The 24,680-nt window shown below is 40.1% G+C and overlaps 1 protein-coding gene across 3 annotated transcripts in view; it reads right to left on the minus strand.

Annotated features, from left to right (window-relative positions):
• Positions 1-271: 271 nt before the first annotated feature.
• The window catches only part of LOC128655865 (sterile alpha motif domain-containing protein 12-like), a 109,500-nt gene continuing 85,091 nt past the window's right edge, over positions 272-24,680 (minus strand). For all 3 annotated transcript variants that reach the window (XM_053709443.1, XM_053709442.1, XM_053709444.1), the window contains exons 3-6: positions 23,625-23,760; positions 18,177-18,317; positions 12,782-12,921; positions 272-3,437 (exon numbers count right to left, since the gene is read on the minus strand). In XM_053709443.1, coding sequence (XP_053565418.1) covers positions 12,824-12,921; positions 18,177-18,317; positions 23,625-23,760 — 375 coding nt within the window. In that variant the 3' untranslated portion in view covers positions 272-3,437; positions 12,782-12,823. The remainder of the gene's footprint in view (positions 3,438-12,781; positions 12,922-18,176; positions 18,318-23,624; positions 23,761-24,680) is intronic.

The raw sequence follows: 24,680 nt of genomic DNA on the forward strand, positions 1-24,680 counted from the left end.
GCCCTGGTTTTTTAATCAGGTCTGATAATTTTTTTCTTTAACTACAGTCACCACGGTATCATATGGTTTCTCCTATGCAAATATTCCTCCTTAACGTCGGTCGAATGACTGGGGTAGGCGGAGCCTAGGAGGGATCATGTGACCAGCTTTGCTGGGCTCTTTGCCATTTCCTGTTGGGGAAGAGAATATCCCACAAGTAAGGATGACGCCGTGGACCGGACACACCGTTGGAGAAAGTAATTTATCAGGTAAACATAAATTCTGTTTTTATGTAAAGGATGCCAGTTCTGTCTCATACACACACATTACATGTAATAGTCTCTGGTACCAGGTGTAAGATTGTTAATACATTCTCATCATGTAAAGGATGCCAGTTCTGTCTCATACACACACATTACATGTAATAGTCTCTGTTACCAGGTGTAACATTGTTAATAAACTCTCATCATGTAAAGGATGCCAGTTCTGTCTCATACACACACATTACATGTAATAGTCTCTGGTACCAGGTGTAACATTGTTAATAAATTCTCATCATGTAAAGGATTCCAGTTCTGTCTCATACACACACATTACATGTAATAGTCTCTGGTACCAGGTGTAACATTGTTAATAAATTCTCATCATGTAAAGGATGCCAGTTCTGTCTCATACACACACATTACATGTAATAGTCTCTGATACCAGGTGTAACATTGTTAATAAACTCTCATCATGTAAAGGATGCCAGTTCTGTCTCACACACACATTACATGTAATAGTCTCTGGTACCAGGTGTAACATTGTTATAAATTCTCATCATGTAAAGGATGCCAGTTCTGTCTCATACACACACATTACATGTAATAGTCTCTGGTACCAGGTGTAACATTGTTAATAAATTCTCATCATGTAAAGGATGCCAGTTCTGTCTCATACACACACATTACATGTAATAGTCTCTGGTACCAGGTGTAAGATTGTTAATAAATTCTCATTATGTAAAGGATGCCAGTTCTGTCTCATACACACACATTACATGTAATAGTCTCTGGTACCAGGTGTAACATTCTTAATAAATTCTCATCATGTAAAGGATGCCAGTTCTGTCTCATACACACACATTACATGTAATAGTCTCTGGTACCAGGTGTAACATTGTTAATAAACTCTCATCATGTAAAGGATGCCAGTTCTGTCTCACACACACATTACATGTAATAGTCTCTGGTACCAGGTGTAACATTGTTATAAATTCTCATCATGTAAAGGATGCCAGTTCTGTCTCATACACACACATTACATGTAATAGTCTCTGGTACCAGGTGTAACATTGTTATAAATTCTCATCATGTAAAGGATGCCAGTTCTGTCTCATACACACACATTACATGTAATAGTCTCTGGTATCAGGTGTAACATTGTTAATAAATTCTCATCATGTAAAGGATGCCAGTTCTGTCTCATACACACACATTACATGTAATAGTCTCTGGTACCAGGTGTAACATTGTTAATAAATTCTCATTATGTAAAGGATGCCAGTTCTGTCTCACACACACATTACATGTAATAGTCTCTGGTACCAGGTGTAAGATTGTTAATACATTCTCATCATGTAAAGGATGCCAGTTCTGTCTCATACACACACATTACATGTAATAGTCTCTGGTACCAGGTGTAAGATTGTTAATAAATTCTCATCATGTAAAGGATGCCAGTTCTGTCTCATACACACACATTACATGTAATAGTCTCTGGTACCAGGTGTAACATTGTTAATAAATTCTCATCATGTAAAGGATGCCAGTTCTGTCTCATACACACACATTACATGTAATAGTCTCTGGTACCAGGTGTAACATGGTTAATACATTCTCATCATGTAAAGGATGCCAGTTCTGTCTCATACACACATTACATGTAATAGTCTCTGGTACCAGGTGTAAGATTGTTAATAAACTCTCATCATGTAAAGGATGCCAGTTCTGTCGCATACACACACATTACATGTAATAGTCTCTGGTACCAGGTGTAACAGGGTTAATAAATTCTCATCATGTAAAGGATACCAGTTCTGTCTCATACACACACATTACATGTAATAGTCTCTGGTACCAGGTGTAAGATTGTTAATACATTCTCATCATGTAAAGGATACCAGTTCTGTCTCATACACACATTACATGTAATAGTCTCTGGTACCAGGTGTAACATTGTTAATAAATTCTCATCATGTAAAGGATGCCAGTTCTGTCTCATACACACACATTACATGTAATAGTCTCTGGTACCAGGTGTAAGATTGTTAATAAACTCTCTTCATGTAAAGAATGCCAGTTCTGTCTCATACACACACATTACATGTAATAGTCTCTGGTACCAGGTGTAAGATTGTTAATAAATTCTCATCATGTAAAGGATGCCAGTTCTGTCTCATACACACACATTACATGTAATAGTCTCTGGTACCAGGTGTAACATTGTTAATAAACTCTCATTATGTAAAGGATGCCAGTTCTGTCTCATACACACACATTACATGTAATAGTCTCTGGTACCAGGTGTAAGATTGTTAATAAACTCTCATCATGTAAAGGATGCCAGTTCTGTCTCACACACACACATTACATGTAATAGTCTCTGGTACCAGGTGTAACATTGTTAATAAACTCTCATCATGTAAAGGATGCCAGTTCTGTCTCACACACACATTACATGTAATAGTCTCTGGTACCAGGTGTAACATTGTTATAAATTCTCATCATGTAAAGGATGCCAGTTCTGTCTCATACACACACATTACATGTAATAGTCTCTGGTACCAGGTGTAACATTGTTAATACATTCTCATCATGTAAAGGATGCCAGTTCTGTCTCATACACACATTACATGTAATAGTCTCTGGTACCAGGTGTAACATTGTTAATAAATTCTCATCATGGAAAGGATGCCAGTTCTGTCTCATACACACATTACATGTAATAGTCTCTGGTACCAGGTGTAACATTGTTAATACATTCTCATCATGTAAAGGATGCCAGTTCTGTCTCATACACACACATTACATGTAATAGTCTCTGGTACCAGGTGTAACATGGTTAATACATTCTCATCATGTAAAGGATGCCAGTTCTGTCTCATACACACATTACATGTAATAGTCTCTGGTTTAGCTGTTTTTCTGCTATAGCCAGTTAGAGGAGGACCAATCTCAGTGTTCCAAAGAGTTCCATCAAGTGTTTGTCACTAAGTGATAGGAGTGATGTGGATAACATTTTGTTTCTGCCTGTGTTCTCCATCTGTTTCTGTTAGACCTGTGTGCTTCATTTGTTTCTGTTAGATAACGGCAGTTTGTGGTCATGTGGTACAAATGTATTTATTCTCTGGTGTACAAGTTACAATTTTGTCTTGGTCCTTTGACACTGGATGCTGGTCCCACAAGTTCTGTTTTATACTGTAATCAGAAGAGAGACTTTGTTACATTAGTAACTGACACATACTTGTACATGAAACAGACCTTTGTCATTTAAGCATGGAAACATTGAGATACCTCCGTCTTAATTTGGTTAAAAATGGACAGTAAAATCATAATTACACTTAGACTAAGTAGATTAAATATTAAATAGATCATGCAATTTAACACAACTTCCCAATTTACTTCTATCATCAATTTTGCTTAGTTCTTTTGTTATCTGTTACAAACGTTGAGTACCCTTGTTGGGGGAGGGGAGTTTATTTTGGTGGGCCTGTTGGGATACCTTCTTGGTCAGTGAGTGCACTGGTTACAGAATTCCATCCCCCTGCTTTGTTTTGTTGTGTTCAGCCATGTTCGTTAGTGCACTGAGGACTGGAGCACTTCCCCCCTTCTGTTCATGGACGTCCAAGTTTACCTTGTTTTCCTCATGGACTACCCCGCACTGGGGGGGTTGATTGTAGAGGGGAATGGAGTGCAAAATATGAGTCTGTCTGCAAAGGAAGGCCTGGTGATGAACTGTGAGTGGTTCACTGAATCTATTGTATGGTAACGAATCTGATGCAGTTTAAATACTTGTGTGTTGTCCCAATAAAGTGTGCGTCTGTGTCTGCATTTCCAAACCACCACCGGGACCTCGATAGAGAAATCAGCCTGTTATTCGAGGCTTCATCGGACTACCTTGAAAGAGTTACTGTATGCTCATGGGGGTGCTACCAGCGGGAAAAACAAATGCTGCACTGATAGTCAAACTAATGACTGAGGCTCAGAGAGCTACCCAGGCTGGAGCAGTCATAGAGGAGTCCGTGTTTCAGTGCATGGTAGAGACAGGCTGGCAGTATAAGGGCCAAACCCATCGGTCAAAGATGTTTGGACAGTTGCAGCATTGGTAGATGCTCAAACATAAAATTCAGATGGCCTAGTTGCAAAGAGCGGGGGGGGGGGGTCTGTAGCGATCCCGAATCTCCTGAGGTCAAACTCGGCCGTAAAAAAACTTTTCTCCGGGTCTTCGAAAGCCAGTGTACCCATCAGCAGATCGAGCCAGAAGACTGGGTGACTATACTAGCCAGCAAACTGTCGGTCCGAGCCACAGAAGCATAGCGTGCCTTTCCAGATGAGGACTGTCTGGACTACAAACGAGTCAAGGAGAAGATATTGGCCCAGTTTGCTATCACTCCAGAAGCACATCGACTTAAATTCTGGGGGCTGAGAAAGGTACCATGACTAACGTACATGGAATAGGCCCATCAGATGCAGTGGGCTATAGAGGGATGGATGCCAGGCCACTTCCTTAGCCGATGCTATCCAGCTTATCCTGCTGGAACATTTCCTCAGCCATTCTCCACCAGCTGTTAGGGACTGGGTGAGTGATCGACAGCCCCTCGCCATTGATAAGGCCGCAATTAGAGGTGATGCTGTTGTGGCTAGACCAGTAGTGTGGGTTCCCGCTCCTTCACCCCAGCCTCCACCACCGGTCAGGGCTCACATTCTGTCTTACACCCCATGTGAGCTTGGGTCCCCCCAGAGAACTGCAACGCAGTGGGGCCCAATGTTACGGATGTAACCAGATTAGTCATATGAGCCAACCAAATTCCCTGGGTACGCAACACATCTGGTCCTCAACGGGCAGCAGCTCACTGCCTTCAGACAGCCCCAGGATACCTTGAGGAAAGACACCCAGATCACGACTTGCTGATGGAGGACTTCAGAATACTGCATGAGGCCAACCCAGTCCAGGCAGCTTCTAGTGATAACCGGCAGCAACACCGACAGACTGCCTGGATCAATGGCCAGCCAGCAGAGGGTTTGCGAGACACTGTTACACTCTTTCATTAGTGCAGCCAAAATTGGCTACCCCTGCCGGACACACTGGTCAGTCCGTTGCAATTCAAGTAGCTGGGGGCAATGTGTTCCACATTCCCACTGCCCGGCTCCATTCGGATTGGGGGGCGAGGGACCGTGATTTGGAAGTGGGGCTCATGAAAGGATTACCATCCAATGTACTACTGGTAAATTTTGACAAATGTTAAGCTTTAAGGGCTTACAGATAAAGAGGGCGCCAGAGGCCAAAAGTATCAAACACAAATTTTATCAAAAACAAAACATTTATTACAAACAAATAAATTTGTAACCTAAAAGGGACGTCTCCCTATAGCGTAATGAATTAATATAATGCCTAAAAATTCTTTATGTTAAAAAAAACATATATATCATAAACAAAAAACAGTTAAGCTTATGACAATTGATTATCGGCTAATACATATGCGGTCTATAGCAAAAGATCTAGTGAACACAATATTAAAAAGGACACTGTCCGTATATAGAAAGCTTAGATCAAAGTATGGCCCATATACATTTTCCAGTTTTCTTTAACAATCCAAAAGTTTAGTTTTGACAAGTTAATAATAGATATAGAACCTGCGTAGAACTTTCCAACTTTTAAATCGTATACACAGATTGACAGTTTATATACAGGGAGTGCAGAATTATTAGGCAAATGAGTATTTTGACCACATCATCCTCTTTATGCATGTTGTCTTACTCAAAGCTGTATAGGCTCGAAAGCCTACTACCAATTAAGCATATTAGGTGATGTGCATCTCTGTAATGAGAAGGGGTGTGGTCTAATGACATCAACACCCTATATCAGGTGTGCATAATTATTAGGCAACTTCCTTTCCTTTGGCAAAATGGGTCAAAAGAAGGACTTGACAGGCTCAGAAAAGTAAAAAATAGTGAGATATCTTGCAGAGGGATGCAGCACTCTTAAAATTGCAAAGCTTCTGAAGCGTGATCATCGAACAATCAAGCGTTTCATTCAAAATAGTCAACAGGGTCGCAAGAAGCGTGTGGAAAAACCAAGGAGCAAAATAACTGCCCATGAACTGAGAAAAGTCAAGCGTGCAGCTGCCAAGATGCCACTTGCCACCAGTTTGGCCATATTTCAGAGCTGCAACATCACTGGAGTGCCCAAAAGCACAAGGTGTGCAATACTCAGAGACATGGCCAAGGTAAGAAAGGCTGAAAGACGACCACCACTGAACAAGACACACAAGCTGAAACGTCAAGACTGGGCCAAGAAATATCTCAAGACTGATTTTTCTAAGGTTTTATGGACTGATGAAATGAGAGTGAGTCTTGATGGGCCAGATGGATGGGCCCGTGGCTGGATTGGTAAAGGGCAGAGAGCTCCAGTCCGACTCAGACGCCAGCAAGGTGGAGGTGGAGTACTGGTTTGGGCTGGTATCATCAAAGATGAGCTTGTGGGGCCTTTTCGGGTTGAGGATGGAGTCAAGCTCAACTCCCAGTCCTACTGCCAGTTTCTGGAAGACACCTTCTTCAAGCAGTGGTACAGGAAGAAGTCTGCATCCTTCAAGAAAAACATGATTTTCATGCAGGACAATGCTCCATCACACGCGTCCAAGTACTCCACAGCGTGGCTGGCAAGAAAGGGTATAAAAGAAGAAAATCTAATGACATGGCCTCCTTGTTCACCTGATCTGAACCCCATTGAGAACCTGTGGTCCATCATCAAATGTGAGATTTACAAGGAGGGAAAACAGTACACCTCTCTGAACAGTGTCTGGGAGGCTGTGGTTGCTGCTGCACGCAATGTTGATGGTGAACAGATCAAAACACTGACAGAATCCATGGATGGCAGGCTTTTGAGTGTCCTTGCAAAGAAAGGTGGCTATATTGGTCACTGATTTATTTTTGTTTTGTTTTTGAATGTCAGAAATGTATATTTGTGAATGTTGAGATGTTATATTGGTTTCACTGGTAAAAATAAATAATTGAAATGGGTATATATTTGTTTTTTGTTAAGTTGCCTAATAATTATGCACAGTAATAGTCACCTGCACACACAGATATCCCCCTAAAATAGCTATAACTAAAAACAAACTAAAAACTACTTCCAAAACTATTCAGCTTTGATATTAATGAGTTTTTTGGGTTCATTGAGAACATGGTTGTTGTTCAATAATAAAATTAATCCTCAAAAATACAACTTGCCTAATAATTCTGCACTCCCTGTACTTTCCACCAAAAACATTCATATAAGTGATACTTCCAATGTGTATTAAATCACTGCATTAAATCGCTGTACTTTACCACTTCTATGGCTTTGTATTCTTCGGTCTGACCATGGACTGCTGGGGAATCTGGAGCAGCTCTCCCGAGCTGTGAGCACAAACACACACACACGTGTTGGGACGGCATCTGACGTCACATCTCGTCCGTTGGTCTCCTGTATAGGCAAATAGCAGCGCACTGATACCAGCTGTTAGAAGATTCAAAACAGTAACAGATGTTTATTATTTCAGCCCTGTGCTTCACATTTAGGCTAGAAATACAGTGGGGTATCCAAATTCATCCACACTGTAAGGTTGAAGAGAATATTGCTGAAAAATTAACCCGGGTTAGATAGCAATAATAATGGCAATAGGTGATGATGATGATAGCAAATGATACACTGCTGCCAAGTCACAAAGGCAATCGACGCATTTCGCCCACCTATGGGCCTTATCAATCCCATTTAAAATCATCCCATTTGGGATGAAGAATGCCCTGGCTACATTTAAGTGGATGATAGACCGACTGCTAGACAGGTTGCAGGACTTTGCCTGTGCCTATCTAGACGACATAGCCATTGTCAGAATATCTGAGTATTATTAAATAATATATATATGCATATATATTTATCTATTGAAATGAAGGATGAGGCGACTTGTTCCAAAATAAAACTCCAATTTATTGATATATAGTAAAACTTCAGGAGGACACACATCATGAGATGAGCGTAGAGCACCACCGGCTTACGCGTTTCGGCTGAATGCCGTAATCATAGCCAATTGTATATTTATCTACACAGATTTATAAGACAGGACCAAGAACTCGTTTTATTTGTAAAACTCCAGATGTCACTGTAACAAACCACCCCCTCTCTTATTCATCAAAGGAATGGTTTTCAAGTTAACTTAGAAAGATCACTTCAAAAGACCTTATGGTCACTACATGGAAATATGTAATAAGATTTCCTACTTCTTACAAGAGAGTCTACAAGCCTGAGACAAGTGACAAGTTTTGTGGGAAAGTGACATTCACCCTTCGATGCAAATTGGTACCTGTGATGTTAGATAAACAGACGTACAAGCTAACAGAGAAACATGTTTAACCCTGCTGAGTTACAATCCACATTCTTATTTCCATATAAATTGAAAATGTAAATCATGGTTTAAAAAAAAAAAAAACAATGTGAATGTCTTAAGGAATCAAAGTGTCCAATTTTAATAACCTATTCCTTTATATGTTTATGCACCTAATAAGTACACATATAATTGGTATTTTAAATAATATCCTGTGTTTTATACCCTCAAAAAGAAATATACAGAGATGAAATATTAATCTGTATGGGATAGTAATCCAAAGTAGATATAATTATATGAAAATGACACGTTTGCTGATCTCAAGGTATGTATGTCATATACTGATTTAAAAGTAATTAAATCCATGATGAAGATATTATAATCCTTTTAAAGAAAATATGATTTTAAATGCATTTTAATATATTATAAGTGGAATATATTCACGCTTGGTCTTAAAATGATCAGAGAAAATGACACTATGCAGACCATATATGAAACATGAATTATTAATACAAGGGATTATAATATGTTGAATATAACATTTTAAGATAAAAAAAATAGACTGTTTAATAGTAATTGATGGTGGAGCTATTTGCTGGTTGTCTGCTGCCCCCTAGGGGATTAGAAATGTCATGACAGCCAAATAAATTGTCTATTAGAACACATGATAACCAATCAATGCTAAGCATCCGAAGGGCCAATGAGAGGGACAAGCTTCGTGGGCGTAACCAAAAACAGATCACCAATGATTAGATATAAGAAAAGATGAATGCAAGGAAAGGGAGTATTTTAGTATTTTGTCTGCTGAAACTGGTCTGATTGAATAACTGGCTGCCATACTTGGGACACAATCAACTTTAAGCAAAAAGCTGAGACTAACTTTTGATCTATGCGATAATTTTTTTTCTCATATGAGGTGATCTGAAAATACTTGAAAAAGATTGGAATACTAAAATTGTCTCATGTCGGTAATGTATGACTGTTGTTTATCTTTAATATTTTAGACAAAGGTAGTTGGTAACTATAACTGAATTGCAGTTAGTAATTTTAAAAAGACAATTTGTATTTTAAACTTGTGTTTCACAGTCCTGTGTAGTCTTAACTAGTCACTATTGCTAAATAATTTATTTACCAAACAAAGGTCCTTTGTATTGCATATTTCTAAATCAGACCTATTATTGTAAGTAAATCTCTCTGGTGTGTAATTTATCTTTGCAAACATATATATATATATATATATTAGAACTTGCCTTAATTGTAGCTAATAAGAGTTTATTTCATCTCAGATAACTTGGCATAGAAATTGACTGTTAAAGTATATTGTTCTATTGTTTAACTAAGCACTGTTAAAGTTAGTGAACCCTACCTTGGCATCTCATTGTGATATTTAAATTCAACTCTGGTTTGAGAGATTATTGTGAATAAGGTAATTTTTATGATCTTTGCATAGCATATTATAATAGTTTAAACGTGTATAGTTTGATGTATATCTGGTTTTCTATAAATATAATTCAATGTGTCTATAAATTTTAACTAATATAAAGAATTTAGGAATTTACATTCATTTTATTGTTTTGTATTTGCATTTTTATTGGGGGTTTATTTTAAAGAATAATTATTAAATATATTGTATTATATCCCGGCCATATACTGACATCATCCTACAGTAGTTCATGGGCAGATCAGCTCCAGCATGTCGGGACGGTGCTAGATCGGATCAGGGAGGAAGGACTGACAGTGAAACCAGACAAGTGTCATATTTGTATGTCCACGCTTCAGTACTTGGAACACAGGATTGGGTATGGGCAACAAAGATTTTAACCAGCTAAGATAGAGGCTATCACCAATTGGCCTGTTCCCTGCAACAAGACCCAGGTGCTCGCTTTCTAGGCACTGCAGGTTTCCGTCCCTAATTACAGCACCGTTGCCAAACCCCTCACAAACTTAACCAAAAAGAATCTCCCCAGACAGATGCCTACATGTTTGGGTTGGGAGCTTGTATCAGCTGCAAACTATTGCCCTGAGAAGTTGAATATGCTGCTGTCGAGAAGGAGTGTCTGGACCTGGTGTGAGGCCTGAGGAAATTACAGCCATATTTGTACGGACGCTCCTTCACTGTGCTAACTGACCACAATCCGCTGCTGTGGCTCAACCGGGTTGCTAGGGGCAATGCTCGCTTACCAAGGTGGAACTTGGCACTACAGCCTTTCGATTTCACAATTCAGTACCGCAATACCGACAGACTCTCCCAGCAGAAGGAACTGGCGAGTTAAAATTCCCAGACATCCCCAAGCTGACCCGTGGGGATCTAGCCAGGTCTGCCAGACTATGGGTCAGGGGGGGGAGACCGCTGCTGTCCTAGCTCTTTTGTTTTTATGCACTGAGAGTGTTTTTATATTTTGTATGGCAATAAAAGCTAAGTATTATCTTTTTACCTGTGGCCCCGACTCGCCTTTTTTTTTTCTCTTGTGGCTGCTGGTGATTTTGCAGACTTGCGGAGGTCTGCAGGCGGTTTGCGGGGAGCACCTCTGTGGTTGCTGTGTTTGGAGCCGTTACATTGGTCACTTTGGTAGTGACGAAGAAGCCAAGGGGAGGAGATTGTCACACTCACTTGGGAACTGATTGAGACCAGGAGGGTAGTTGCGGTTGGCGACTGGAGCCCCCAAGGTACTGTGTTAAATCAGCATTCAGGATGTTTATACTGTGATACCCCCATTGTAGGCTTTTGACATTTTACGTTTGTGTCTGGCTAAATGAGAGCTGTCTCAGGACTTATCTGTATATAGTCGGGGGGGGAGTACTGTTACAAACTTAGAGTACCCTTGTTGGAGGAGGGTTTATTGTTTTGGTGGGCCTGTTGCGATACCTTCATGGTCAGTGAGTGCTCTGGGGACAGAATTCCACCCCCCTGCTTTGTTTTGTTGTGTTCAGCCATGTTTGTAAGTGCACTTAGCAGTGGGGCCCTTCCCCCCTCCTGATCATCAATGCCCGTGTCTACCTTGTTTTCCCATGGACTATCCCAGAGGGGAGGGGGGTAAAGGGGAACTTAGGGCAAAATATGAGGCTGTCTGCAAAGGAAGGCCTGGTGATGAACTGTGAGTGGTTCACCGAATCTATTGTATGCTAATGAACCTGATGCAGTTGAAATACCAGTGTGTTGTCCCAATAAAGTGTGTGTCTGTTTTTACCCTCAAACATTCAGTCTTGGCTAATGTTCTTGGGAGAGGAATCTTCTCAGTTTCGGGGATTGGTGTGTGTTTAGCAGGAGGAAGCCTACTTTAGCGGATATATCCAGTTGGGATACCAAGATTCAATACATTATCCTTTGTTAAAACAGTAACCGTAGGTGAGCTCAGGGGCGCCCACATAACTATAGTCATCTGGCAGCAGTGTTTCCAACAATGTTTATAACCACGTTATACATATTTACAAACGCTGCTGCCATAAAATACTGCCAACAAAGGATACCAAGAGAACTAAGCAACATTGATACTATAAGTACATTGGAAAATTGGAATCCTTAACGTTTAATTTTGACTTTACTGACCTTTTTAAATAATAAAAATTGTTTTCTTTTGACAAACCTTTATGGAATACAGAGAGTGAAACATATTATGTTGATCATATTGTGTTGATGACTAATTTCCTTATTATTTATGACTTTACATTTATTGATCTCATGATATAAATTTGTTTAATTACAATTAAACTGTGGTATTTGCAGTGTGATTATTAATTTGACCTGGGGGTCGAGAGATCTCATGCTAGGGCCCTGATATTCAAAGATTCTCCAGCTTGGAATGAAATTGCTTTTCAGACTTAACAGGTGCTCACTACATATTCAGAGAAAAAAAGGGCGGAACGCTCCAGCACTGTGAGATCTCTTTCATTTCTATATATGAAGGAGAGGCAAGCCCAGCGCTTATGTCTGAAGCTCTCTCACCAGTCTTATGAAATGTTATAAGCATTTTAAACAAGCTGGTCTCACCGATTTGTTTTGTCAGCTGTATGCAGGTGATGTTTGCTCAAAATTCACAATACACTTATTTTTATTAACAGAAAAGTAATATATACTAAATATGGACAAAGGCAATTTAAATTGCAGTGAAAACATTTCAGTTTAGTTTGTAATTGATGCAAGCTAAACTTTTATATCAGACCCAGGGGTTCCCCAGTTACCTTCTCTCTCCCATGTGAAATGTTGTATTCCAGAGAGCTTTGTTACTTTCTATGGAAGCCATCTGTCATCTCTCTGGGATTTCCAGGTTCCTTTGCTTTTCTTAGAAAATTCAGTGTGTTTTGCCTCTCTGAAGTTTGCTCTATAATCAGAATACGTAAAATCACTAAATACACTGCTGTAGAGGAAATAAAATACAAAATAGAAAGTGCAAAGTTTAAATGTATTAATATTTAATATGAAGTGTAAATTGATATAAAATACAAAGCACAAAGTGTAAATGCAGTTGAACTGTCATGTCATGCAATGCTATATTGCACTGGGGTTGTCTCTCCTTCACATACAGAAATGCAGGGAATGCCCCTTGGAGAAGTAAAGAAAAGTCTGCCTTTTGAAAATTTCACTAGGGATCTCGAAGGATCATTTTAGATCATTTCACCTGAGCAGAGAGGTTTTGAATATCAGGGCCTCAGTCTGAAACAGTAAACTTTTGAATTTCAATGGCAAATCTTGTAAACCTCTGTCTTTAACACTGCATCACTATAGTTTTAGTACATTTAAAGCCTCCCTGATTGTACATGTATTCCTGTAGCTGAAACTGGGTAGTGTTTGGGCATAGATTCAATGGTGAGTAATAGGGCTTTTGGCTTACCAGCATCTGTCTTGACTATTGGGTTGTGGTATAATTCAGTTGTGTGCTCTGTCAAGAGGTTGTTTACATATATCTCCGTTATCATTATTTTGTCATTAGAAATAGTTGCTTTTCTCTCTTGAAATCACCACCTGCAAATTGCTTTACTGCAATAATGGCTACAGAAAAGCTATGTAACTAAGATTCAGGAGAAGAAAAAACTCCCAGTGGGGGTGGTAGGGATAGGTACTAAAATCTTTATTTTATTCCTAATTGGAAAGAGTTCACAGCTGTATTCATTACTTTTGGAAAATAAGAACCTGGCCACCAGAAGGAGGCAAAGACACCCCAGCCAAAGGCTTAAATACTCCTCCCACTTCCCTCATCCCCCAGTCATTCTTTGCCTTTCGTCCCAAGAGGTTGGCAGAGAAGTATCAGATTTTTTTTTGTTTCTTATGGAGGGTACTACTCTTCGCAATGGGACAGGAGTTTTAAGTAGCCCTATAAGATTCTCAGTGAGGGCCTGGGTGAAAGTTAGAGTTTGGAGATGCAGGGAGAGTTCTCTTTTGCAACACCATCCCGACTCATATTAACAGCTCCTACAGCAATCGGCGTTGACGAGTTTCGCAGACTGCTTTTTCTCTCAAGTCCATGTCAGGAGCAATGCTACGACCTGTCACACTTGAAGGGCTGTGTTCCTGTTCCAATGCGTAGATTCTGGTAAGATTGTTTCATCTTTTATTACATAATGTTAACACAGAAGACAGGGTCACAGTGTGGCGCCTTTTACCTTTATAGAATCAAGGGTTAATATCTCCTTAGGGGGATTATTGAACAGGGGGGGAATAATAATCTTATATGTTTATTTGATTTTATGCTGCTTTATGTGTGAGATATTATGGGCTCTTAGGCTGATATGGAATATACAGGTTTTACATGCAGCTTACAAGCTTGGTGCGCTCTCATAGCAGGGACGGTCCTGTCATTCCTTCCTTCGCGAATATCAGAGAGGAGTCATAAATCTCTGTACTGTCTGGGTCATAGCAGGTGGTGAGTGCCCCAGCCATTGGGGTATAGAGGTGCCGTTATTTTATTTAAAAAAAAAAGGAGGATGTTTTATTTCTCTAGTTCTCTGGTTATGGCACTAGTGTGGAGGATTCGGTTTCTTTAGAGGGCACTCCTTTTCCTAAAGAGCAATTCCTGTTTATATAGGGAGGAGGCCCTAGTTCCCCCCTCTCAATTATGTTCCATATGCCTTGATAATGTGATAATGTCAAACATGTTTGATATCATGGAGCCGTCCACCTCTGAGGAGTTGTTGTTCAGTGAGGTGCGTACCCTACATTGTTATCTCTATACACATGCAGTTTTCCCGTAGCATTGCTGATCCTCCATCTGGAGGGGGCCTTTTTTCTTCAGACATTACTGCGCAGTTCAGACCGCGGTGTCTACGGTCTTAATGCTTTACCTCGCCCTGCTAAGCGCAAGCAAAAGGTTACATATTGCACTCCTTCCCAGAGTACATCAAATAATTTTTGGATTTAACTGATATGGTTATCCGAGGATGAAGTTCTTTCTGAGACTACAGAGTTTGAACTTTCTGGGGCAGAGTCTGCTGCCTCTCAACCTCCAGCTGCGGAGGAACCAGACTTTAGTTTTAGGAATTTGTGCTTCTTCTAAAGGAAGTTTTTGGCGAATTCAGGGGTTCCAAAGGTCATATTGCCTGATGAACCTTTATTTCCTAAATTGAATAGAGTTTGAGGACAGGGTGGTGCCCTCCCTTCCCTGCTCATGTTGTCCCGGGTATTCCACCTTGGACTGTACAGTTCCCTGCGAGTGCGACTGTCCCTGAGTGTTGTGCCTTTCGTTACAGAATTGCGTGCCTTCGCGTGTTACTCAGACATGTTTTTTCAGTTATTGAACGACCCTATCCTTATCGGATACAGGAATACTCTGTCTGCTCTTCGAATGGTGCACCTCATTAGACATGTGAGGATGATGTAATCTCCTGATTGTCCATGTTTTGAGATCTTTTCCAGTTTTTTTGGAAGATCAGGGCTCTGTTTGGCTGGTCCTGTTGGCCTCTGTTGTCTCCATGTGAGTTAGGTCTCCTTTTAGGGACCTGGGTTCCCCTCCGGGATATGGTCGTTCCCTGTTAGGGGCACTGGGCGTGGTCTCCTTGGGCTCTGCTCAGAGCTGGGGATGCTGTGTGTCCTTTTCTCTCTGTGATCCTTTGATTGTATGGAGGTAATGCGGAGACCAGCCTTTGCTCGAGTGATTTTGGCCTTGGGGTATCCCCTTGCTTGTTGTCCTGCGGCTGTTTGAGAGTCTATGGGCTCTAGTGTCGTTGTATGACTTTTAACGACTTAGCTCCTTTGGAGCATTGGACTTTGGCAAGGAGTGGTCTCTTCCTTGGGTCGGGACTTGCGAGTTATCACGTTATCCGGGTTTTTCTGGATATTGCATTGACATCTCCCTGTGGTCTGGTTTTTTTATATCAGATGGGGTGTTAAGTTCTCGGATTTTGTTTGTTTAAACAATTGGGGACGCGGGTCTGTTTTCTCCCTGGTGCTTCCAGTTGCTGAAGCTTCGCTCAGTGATTTCGTTTGTGGAGTTGTTGCCGGATTTTTTGGCTCTAGAGCTGGTTTGGGGTTCCCCAGTTCCTGGGAACTTGGGCTATGTCCTTTTACTTGGACTAATTGACCTGGACACGGTTGGCCATGTTTTCTGAGTGCTGATGCCCATTGGGCTGGACTTATGCCTTTATGGTAATTTCCCTTGATCAGCTTGCTGTGGTAACCTTATGGAGTCACTGCTCTGCAGGCGAATGGGTTTGCAGTGTCTCTGCTGCAGCTATTGCACATTGGATGTATGTTAGCAAGCTAATTCCTTAGGGGGATTCCTTCCAAGTTCATCTGCGTTGGAGATTGATCTCTCCTTTAGACTGTGGCTTTGTGTCTTGTTGGAAGGTGCTCTGCCTTTTTGGCCCCATCCCTTTTCTTAGGATGGGGGGGCTTATTCTCCTTTTTATGGAGGTGTGGTCCTTTTTCTAGGGATTCTTTTGGATTCAGGAGGTTGGAACTGAGCGTTAACCTTTCAGAGAGGGGTGTTTTTCTCTGGGTTGTTACGTTCCATCTGGAGTCTTGCTGGCTCCATGTCGAGACTATGGTGGGCCTTTTGTTAGATTCCTTTGGGTCTACGGCCTTGTCGTCTGTTTCTAAGGAGTCGGGTTGGGATGGCTGTGGCCATTCTTCCGCTTGTTTTTGATCTGGTGTTGGGGTTCTGCTGTTCTGTTTTCAAGACCTACTGATGCTTGGGCTGGCCCGGTTGGGAGTGGGTTCTGAGAAGCATTGTCATCTTCAGGTCATCTAGGTTGGCATTGTAGCTAGCCCCCTGGGTTTACAAGCTGAGGGTTCCGGGTTACCATTCACCTTCGGGTTCTGGGTGTAACCTCTCTCTTGGGGGTGCAGTGGGTCTCGTTGAGGTTATGTGCTTCCCCTTTTGGAGCCCTGTGTGTAGGTCTAGTGGCTTCGATTGCCTGGAAGTGCCCTCTGTCTGGGAGTTCTCCTTTTGCAATCTGTTCTCTTGCTGGCTGCTTTTTTACTTCTCAGCAAGTATTCTTCTGTGTCATCCTAATGATGGCTGCGTGTTCTTGACTCAGGATTTTTGTCTGGGTCTGTTACACGTTCTTTTTTGTCTGAATACTATAGTATTCTTAGTTCTGACGATGTAAGGACTCCGTCTTCAGCTGTCTTTCAGTGCTTTTGCACTATGTTGAGAGAAAGGTTTCTCTGTTTCGGAGCCCAGTCCTAAACCTCAGGTTTCTGCTTGGTCTGGGCATAGCCTCCCTTTGTCTGTCAGGAGGACCCATTTGGGTCTTTGTGAGCTGGGCTCGCTATTGGGGGTTTTCCTTTTATGGATTTTGTGGTGACCTTTCAGTTCCCCTTCGGTTCTTCTTTGCCTTATCCCTTGGTGAGGGACCGCCTGTTGGGTGACAGTGTCTCCTGGAGGACTGTTGGCTCAGTTGAATACGATTTTGCGGTCTCCAGCTAGGCTTCTGGACTATCTGCAGGTCAGTGCCTACTGTACCCTCCCATTTTGGCATTCAGTGTCCTCTTGGATAGCTTGGGTATTGTTTTCCAAAAAGTAATGAATTCAGCTGTGGACTCTTCTCAATTAGGAAGAAAAAATAAATTATGCTTACCTGATAATTTCCTTTTCTTCCATTGGAAAGAGTCCACAGCTCCCCACCCTTTTTCCACGTGGGCCGTCTTTTTATTCTTCTGGCACCTTTTTTCACCCTGATATTTCTTCTTCTGTTCCATGTTCCTCAATGACTGGGGGATGAGGGAAGTGAGAGGAGTATTTAAGCCTTTGGCTGGGGTGTCTTGCCTCCTCCTGGTGGCCAGATTCTTATTTCCCAAAAGTAATGAATGCAGCTGTGGACTCTTTCCAACGAAAATCAGATATAAGGAAGGTTTGTGTTTATATAGAGTGATTGGATAACAAGATCTCTTCTTCTTGTAAGCTAAGCCCATTTGATTTGGTTGTAGTTTCAAACAACAAAATGGCTATTCAATAAATAAAAATAGCAGATCCCCATATATTTTATACACTACAGCTGGTATAACAATTTTACAGTACACTGTCCCTTTAAGTTTTGTCACATCTATTAGTTAATCCCAATATTAGTAACTGTTTTATTTGTTTTTTTACTAGGGTAGCGTCAGGTCCTTCTACAGAGTCTGTCGCCATAGATGACTCACCCTGGGTGATGTAGAGCAGTTGCTGCACCTCTTGTTGAAGCCTCAGCTGTAGAACCTCTATCAGGATCACTCGCCTCTGATTTTTCTGGTCGATGCCCATTCTCTGCAGCAGATTGTCTGTCAGCCTCAGCAGGGCACGTCCTTTTGGGGTTATAAAGATAACAAACGCTATCAATATGTCCCCCTGGCTACACCTAGATCTCTGGGGCTTGTTACAGAGTTACTGAGCAGCTACTGAAGTGTTATGGGACAGCGCTGTGGCCTCTAATCCTTTTATAAACAATACCAAGCGCTATCAATATGTCCCCCTGGCTACACCTAGATCTCAGGGGCTGTGACTTACTGAGCAGCTACTGAAGTGTTATGGGACAGCGCTGTCACCTCTAATCCTTTTATAAACAATACCAAGCGCTATCAATATGTCCTCCTGGCTACACCTAGATCTCTGGGGCTGTGACTTACTGAGCAGCTGTCAGCTACTGAAGTGTTATGGGACAGCGCTGTCACCTCTAATCCTTTTACAAACAATATCACTGCCTAGGTAAAAGGAAAGTCAAAATTACATTTTCATCGTTAGGACGCTGTGTCAGCACTATATTGTAAAGACACGTGCATGCTCCTGAGGCAACCTAGGTATGCTTTTTGTGTTTTAATTGCATGCTTTATTTTTATCCTGAACATTTTGTCTTTACTGTCCCTTTAAAGGAATATAAACACATTTTTATTAGCAGTGCACAGTATATATCAGCAATTAAGTACTTCATTGCAAACAATCTGCAGATTAATATTTAATTTAAAAATGTTGTCCTCCCCTGTACATGCCCTTTAATAACCTCTTTTCTCTGTACTATGGCTTATTAAAGGGACATGAAACCAACATTTTGTTTTCATGATTCAGATAGAGAATAAAATTAAAAAAAGTTTCCAATTTACTTCTATTATCAAATTTGCATCGTTCTCATATTCTTTTTTGAAGAAATATCTAGATGGGTAGCGTGCACTAGTCTGGAGCACTACATGACAGGAAATAGTGCTGCCACCTAGTGCTCTTGCTAATGTATAACATTGTTATAAAACTGCTGTCCTCTAGTGCTCTTGCTAATGTGTAACATTATTATAAAACTGCTGCCATCTAGTGCTCTTGCTAATGTATAACATTGTTATAAAACTGCTGCCATCTAGTGCTCTTGCTAATGTATAACATTGTTATAAAACTGCTGCCATCTAGTGCTCTTGCTAATGTATAACATTGTTATAAAACTGCTGCCATCTAGTGCTCTTGCTAATGTATAACATTGTTATACATCTGCTGCCATTTAATGCTCTTGCTAATGTATAACATTATTATAAAACTGTTGCCATCTAGTGCTCTTGCTAATGTATAACATTATTATAAAAACTGCTGCCATCTAGTGCTCTTGCTAATGTATAACATTATTATAAAACTGCTGCCATCTAGTGCTCTTGCTAATGTATAACATTATTATAAAACTGCTGCCATCTAGTGCTCTTACTAATGTATAACATTATTATAAAACTGCTGCCATCTAGTGCTCATACTAATGTATAACATTATTATATAACTGCTGCCATCTAGTGCTCTTGCTAATGTATAACATTATTATAAAACTGCTGCCATCTAGTGCTCTTGCTAATGTATAACATTATTATAAAACTGCTGCCATCTAGTGCTCTTGCTAATGTATAACATAAAACTGCTGCCATCTAGTGCTCTTGCTAATGTATAACATTATTATAAAACTGCTGCCATCTAGTGCTCTTGCTTATGTATAACATTGTTATAAAACTGCTGCCATCTAGTGTTCTTGCTAATGTATAACATTATTATAAAACTGCTGCCATCTAGTGTTCTTGCTAATGTATAACATTATTATAAAACTGCTGCCATCTAGTGTTCTTGCTAATGTATAACATTATTATAAAACTGCTGTCATCTAGTGCTCTTGCTAATGTATAACATTGTTATAAAACTGCTGCCATCTAGTGCTCTTGCTTATGTATAACATTATTATAAAACTGCTGCCATCTAGTGTTCTTGCTAATGTATAACATTATTATAAAACTGCTGCCATCTAGTGTTCTTGCTAATGTATAACATTATTATAAAACTGCTGCCATCTAGTGCTCTTGCTAATGTATAACATTATTATAAAACTGCTGCCATCTAGTGCTCTTGCTAATGTATAACATTGTTATAAACTGCTGCTATCTAGTGCTCTTGCTAATGTATAACATTATTATAAAACTGCTGCCATCTAGTGCTCTTGCTTATGTATAACATTGTTATAAAACTGCTGCCATCTAGTGTTCTTGCTAATGTATAACATTATTATAAAACTGCTGCCATCTAGTGTTCTTGCTAATGTATAACATTATTATAAAACTGCTGCCATCTAGTGTTCTTGCTAATGTATAACATTATTATAAAACTGCTGTCATCTAGTGCTCTTGCTAATGTATAACATTGTTATAAAACTGCTGCCATCTAGTGCTCTTGCTTATGTATAACATTATTATAAAACTGCTGCCATCTAGTGTTCTTGCTAATGTATAACATTATTATAAAACTACTGTCATGTAGTGCTCTTACTAATGTATAACATTATTATAAAACTGCTGCCATCTAGTGCTCTTGCTAATGTATAACATTATTATAAAACTGCTGCCATCTAGTGCTCTTGCTAATGTATAACATTGTTATAAAACTGCTGCCATCTAGTGCTCTTGCTAATGTATAACATTGTTATAAACTGCTGCCATCTAGTGCTCTTGCTAATGTATAACATTATTATAAAGCTGCTGCCATCTAGTGCTCTTGCTAATGTATAACATTATTATAAAACTGCTGCCATCTAGCGCTCTTGCTAATGTATAACATTGTTATAAAACTGCTGCCATTTAGCACTCTTGCTAATGTATAACATTGTTATAAAACTGCTGCCATCTAGTGCTCTTGCTAATGTATAACATTGTTATAAAACTGCTGCCATCTAGTGATCTTGCTAATGTATAACATTGTTATAAAACTGCTGCCATCTAGTGCTCTTGCTAATGTATAACATTATTATAAAACTGCTGCCATCTAGTGGTCTTGCTAATGTATAACATTATTATAAAACTGCTGCCATCTAGTGCTCTTGCTAATGTATAACATTATTATAAAACTGCTGCCATCTAGAGCACTTGCTAATGTATAACATTGTTATAAAACTGCTGCCATCTAGTGCTCTTGCTAATGTATAACATTATTATAAAATTGCTGCCATCTATTGGTCTTGCTAATGAATAACATTATTATAAAACTGCTGCCATCTAGTGCTTTTGCTAATGTATAACATTATTATAAAACTGCTGCCATCTAGAGCACTTGCTAATGTATAACATTGTTATAAAACTGCTGCCATCTAGTGCTCTTGCTAATGTATAACATTGTTATAAAACTGCTGCCATTTAGCGCTCTTGCTAATGTATAACATTGTTATAAAACTGCTGCCATCTAGTGCTCTTGTTAATGTATAATATTGTTATAAAACTGCTGCCATCTAGTGCTCTTGCTAATGTATAACATTGTTATAAAACTGCTGCCATCTAGTGCTCTTGCTAATGTATAACATTGTTATAAAACTGCTGCCATCTAGTGCTCTTGCTAATGTATAACATTGTTATAAAACTGCTGCCATTTAGCGCTCTTGCTAATGTATAATATTGTTATAAAACTGCTGCCATCTAGTGCTCTTGCTAATGTATTGCATTGTTATAAACTGCTGCCATCTAGCGCTCATGCTAATGTATAACATTATTATAAAACTGCTGCCATCTAGTGCTCTTGCTGATATATAACATTATTATAAAACTGCTGCCATCTAGTGCTCTTGCTAATGTATAACATTACTATAAAACTGCTGCCATCTAGTGCTCTTGCTAATGTATAACATTGTTATAAAACTTCTGCCATCTAGTGCTCCTGCTAATGTATAACATTATTATAAAACTGCTGCCATCTAGTGCTCCTGCTAATGTATAACATTATTATAAAACTGCTGCCATCTAGTGGTCTTGCTAATGTATAACATTGTTATAAAACTGCTGCCATCTAGTGCTCTTGCTAATGTATAACATTATTATAAAACTGCTGCCATCTAGTGCTCTTGCTAATGTATAACATTATTATAAAACTGCTGCCATCTAGTGCTCTTGCTAATGTATAACATTATTATAAAACTGCTGCCATCTAGTGCTCTTGCTAATGTATAACATTATTATAAAACTGTTGCCATCTAGTGCTCTTGCTAACGTATAACATTATTATAAAACTGTTGCCATCTAGTGCTCTTGCTAATGTATAACATTGTTATAAAACTGCTGCCATCTAGTGCTCTTGCTAATGTATAACATTGTTATAAAACTGCTGCCATCTAGTGCTCTTGCTAATGTATAACATTATTATAAAACTGCTGCCATCTAGTGGTCTTGCTAATGTATATCATTATTATAAAACTGCTGCCATCTAGTGCTCTTGCTGATATATAACATTATTATAAAACTGCTGCCATCTAGTGCTCTTGCTAATGTATAACATTATTATAAAACTGTTGCCATCTAGTGCTCTTGCTAACGTATAACATTATTATAAAACTGTTGCCATCTAGTGCTCTTGCTAATGTATAATATTGTTATAAAACTGCTGCCATCTAGTGCACTTGCTAATGTATAACATTATTATAAAACTGCTGCCATCTAGTGCTCTTGCTGATATATAACATTATTATAAAACTGCTGCCATTTAGTGCTACAGATACGTGCACACTCCTAAACTTACCACCCTGCTTTTCAACAAAGGATAAACAAGAAAACAAAGACAATTTAATAATAGAAGTAAATTGTAAAGTGGTTTAAAATGTTATGTTCTATCTGAATCATGAAGAAACATTTTGTGTGTTATGTCCTTTTAAGATAAAAATGAGTCCTGCACTGAGTGTGCCGCATGTTGCAGAGATAGGATTTTGACTTCTGTACTTCCAGTTCGCGTGGTATTTGTAACGCATCAATTTTAGGGGTAGATTTACTGAAGGACGAGTGGCCATGATTAGCTGTAGCGAATCATGTCAGCTCCACCTCGTTAAATGCTGTAGCATACGCTGTCGGCACTAAACATTGCACAAGCATTTCTAGTGAAATGCTTGTGCAGTGCTACTCCCTGCTCAGGTCAGGGGCCGTTAATCACTCCGATCGTATCAGATGGGGATGATTTCAGTGGTGGTGGAGAAGTTAAGGAGTGAAACTAAGGGGCGTTAAATCTACCACTTGGTCTTTAATGACCGAAAAAAGGACAAACTTTATATGACAATCTCAGTGTTTTTAATATTTAATGACAGCAGACAAATGAAACGAAGATCTGTCACAAGCTGCTGTGCATTTGTCGCTCACCAGAAATATTGTGAGTATAAACAGCCTGGAACAAGCCGGCTTCATCCTGCAAAGGCCCGATCTGCAGCCAGTGGCACACGTCATGTACCGTCCAGTCACACACGGGCTTCTCCAAGATATCCTCATCATCAGAGATCTGTGAGACAGGGAAGTTAGTCATTATCAGAGCATATATGATCATAAAGTAGCCGCTGAGTGCATCTCACACCCAGTCACACACGGCTTCTCCAAGATATCCTCATCGTCAGAGATCTGTGATACAGGGAAGTTAGTCATTATCAGAGCATATATGATCATAAAGTAGCCGCTGAGTGCATCTCACACCCAGTCACACACGGGCTTCTCCAAGATATCCTCATCGTCAGAGATCTGTGAGACAGGGAAGTTAGTCATTATCAGAGCATATATGATCATAAAGTAGCCGCTGAGTGCATCTCACACCCAGTCACACACGGGCTTCTCCAAGATATCCTCATCGTCAGAGATCTGTGAGACAGGGAAGTTAGTCATTATCAGAGCATATATGATCATAAAGTAGCCGCTGAGTGCATCTCACACCCAGTCACACACGGGCTTCTCCAAGATATCCTCATCGTCAGAGATCTGTGAGACAGGGAAGTTAGTCATTATCAGAGCATATATGATCATAAAGTAGCCGCTGAGTGCTTCTCACAGCTAAATGACCCTTAGTAAAACACAGATTGTGACAGAGCCATGGGGGATACTAAATTAACCAGTATCAGTTCCTTCTGCAGGGACCCACTTTTCTGCAGGGACCCACTTTAGTTTCTTATCGTGTGAGAGAGCTCACTCCCCAGTATCACTCCAGACTGCTGCTTCCCTAACTCTTCTTCACCTCTTAGTAGGAGAATTTCAATCTCCCTGGTCTCGTCCAACCGGGGAGATTGACAGCTCCTGCCCCATGATTGGCTGTACACAGGCAGGGGGCAGTGTTGCACAAGAGTGCAAATTAGCGCTCTTGTGCTATGCTGAATTCCGGCAGCGGATTGCTGCACGCCACAGGCGAGCTGGGGTTGACAGGGGTGAATATGTACC

The sequence above is a fragment of the Bombina bombina genome, chromosome 4 (genome assembly GCF_027579735.1).
Source record: "Bombina bombina isolate aBomBom1 chromosome 4, aBomBom1.pri, whole genome shotgun sequence".
Lineage (NCBI taxonomy): Eukaryota > Metazoa > Chordata > Amphibia > Anura > Bombinatoridae > Bombina > Bombina bombina.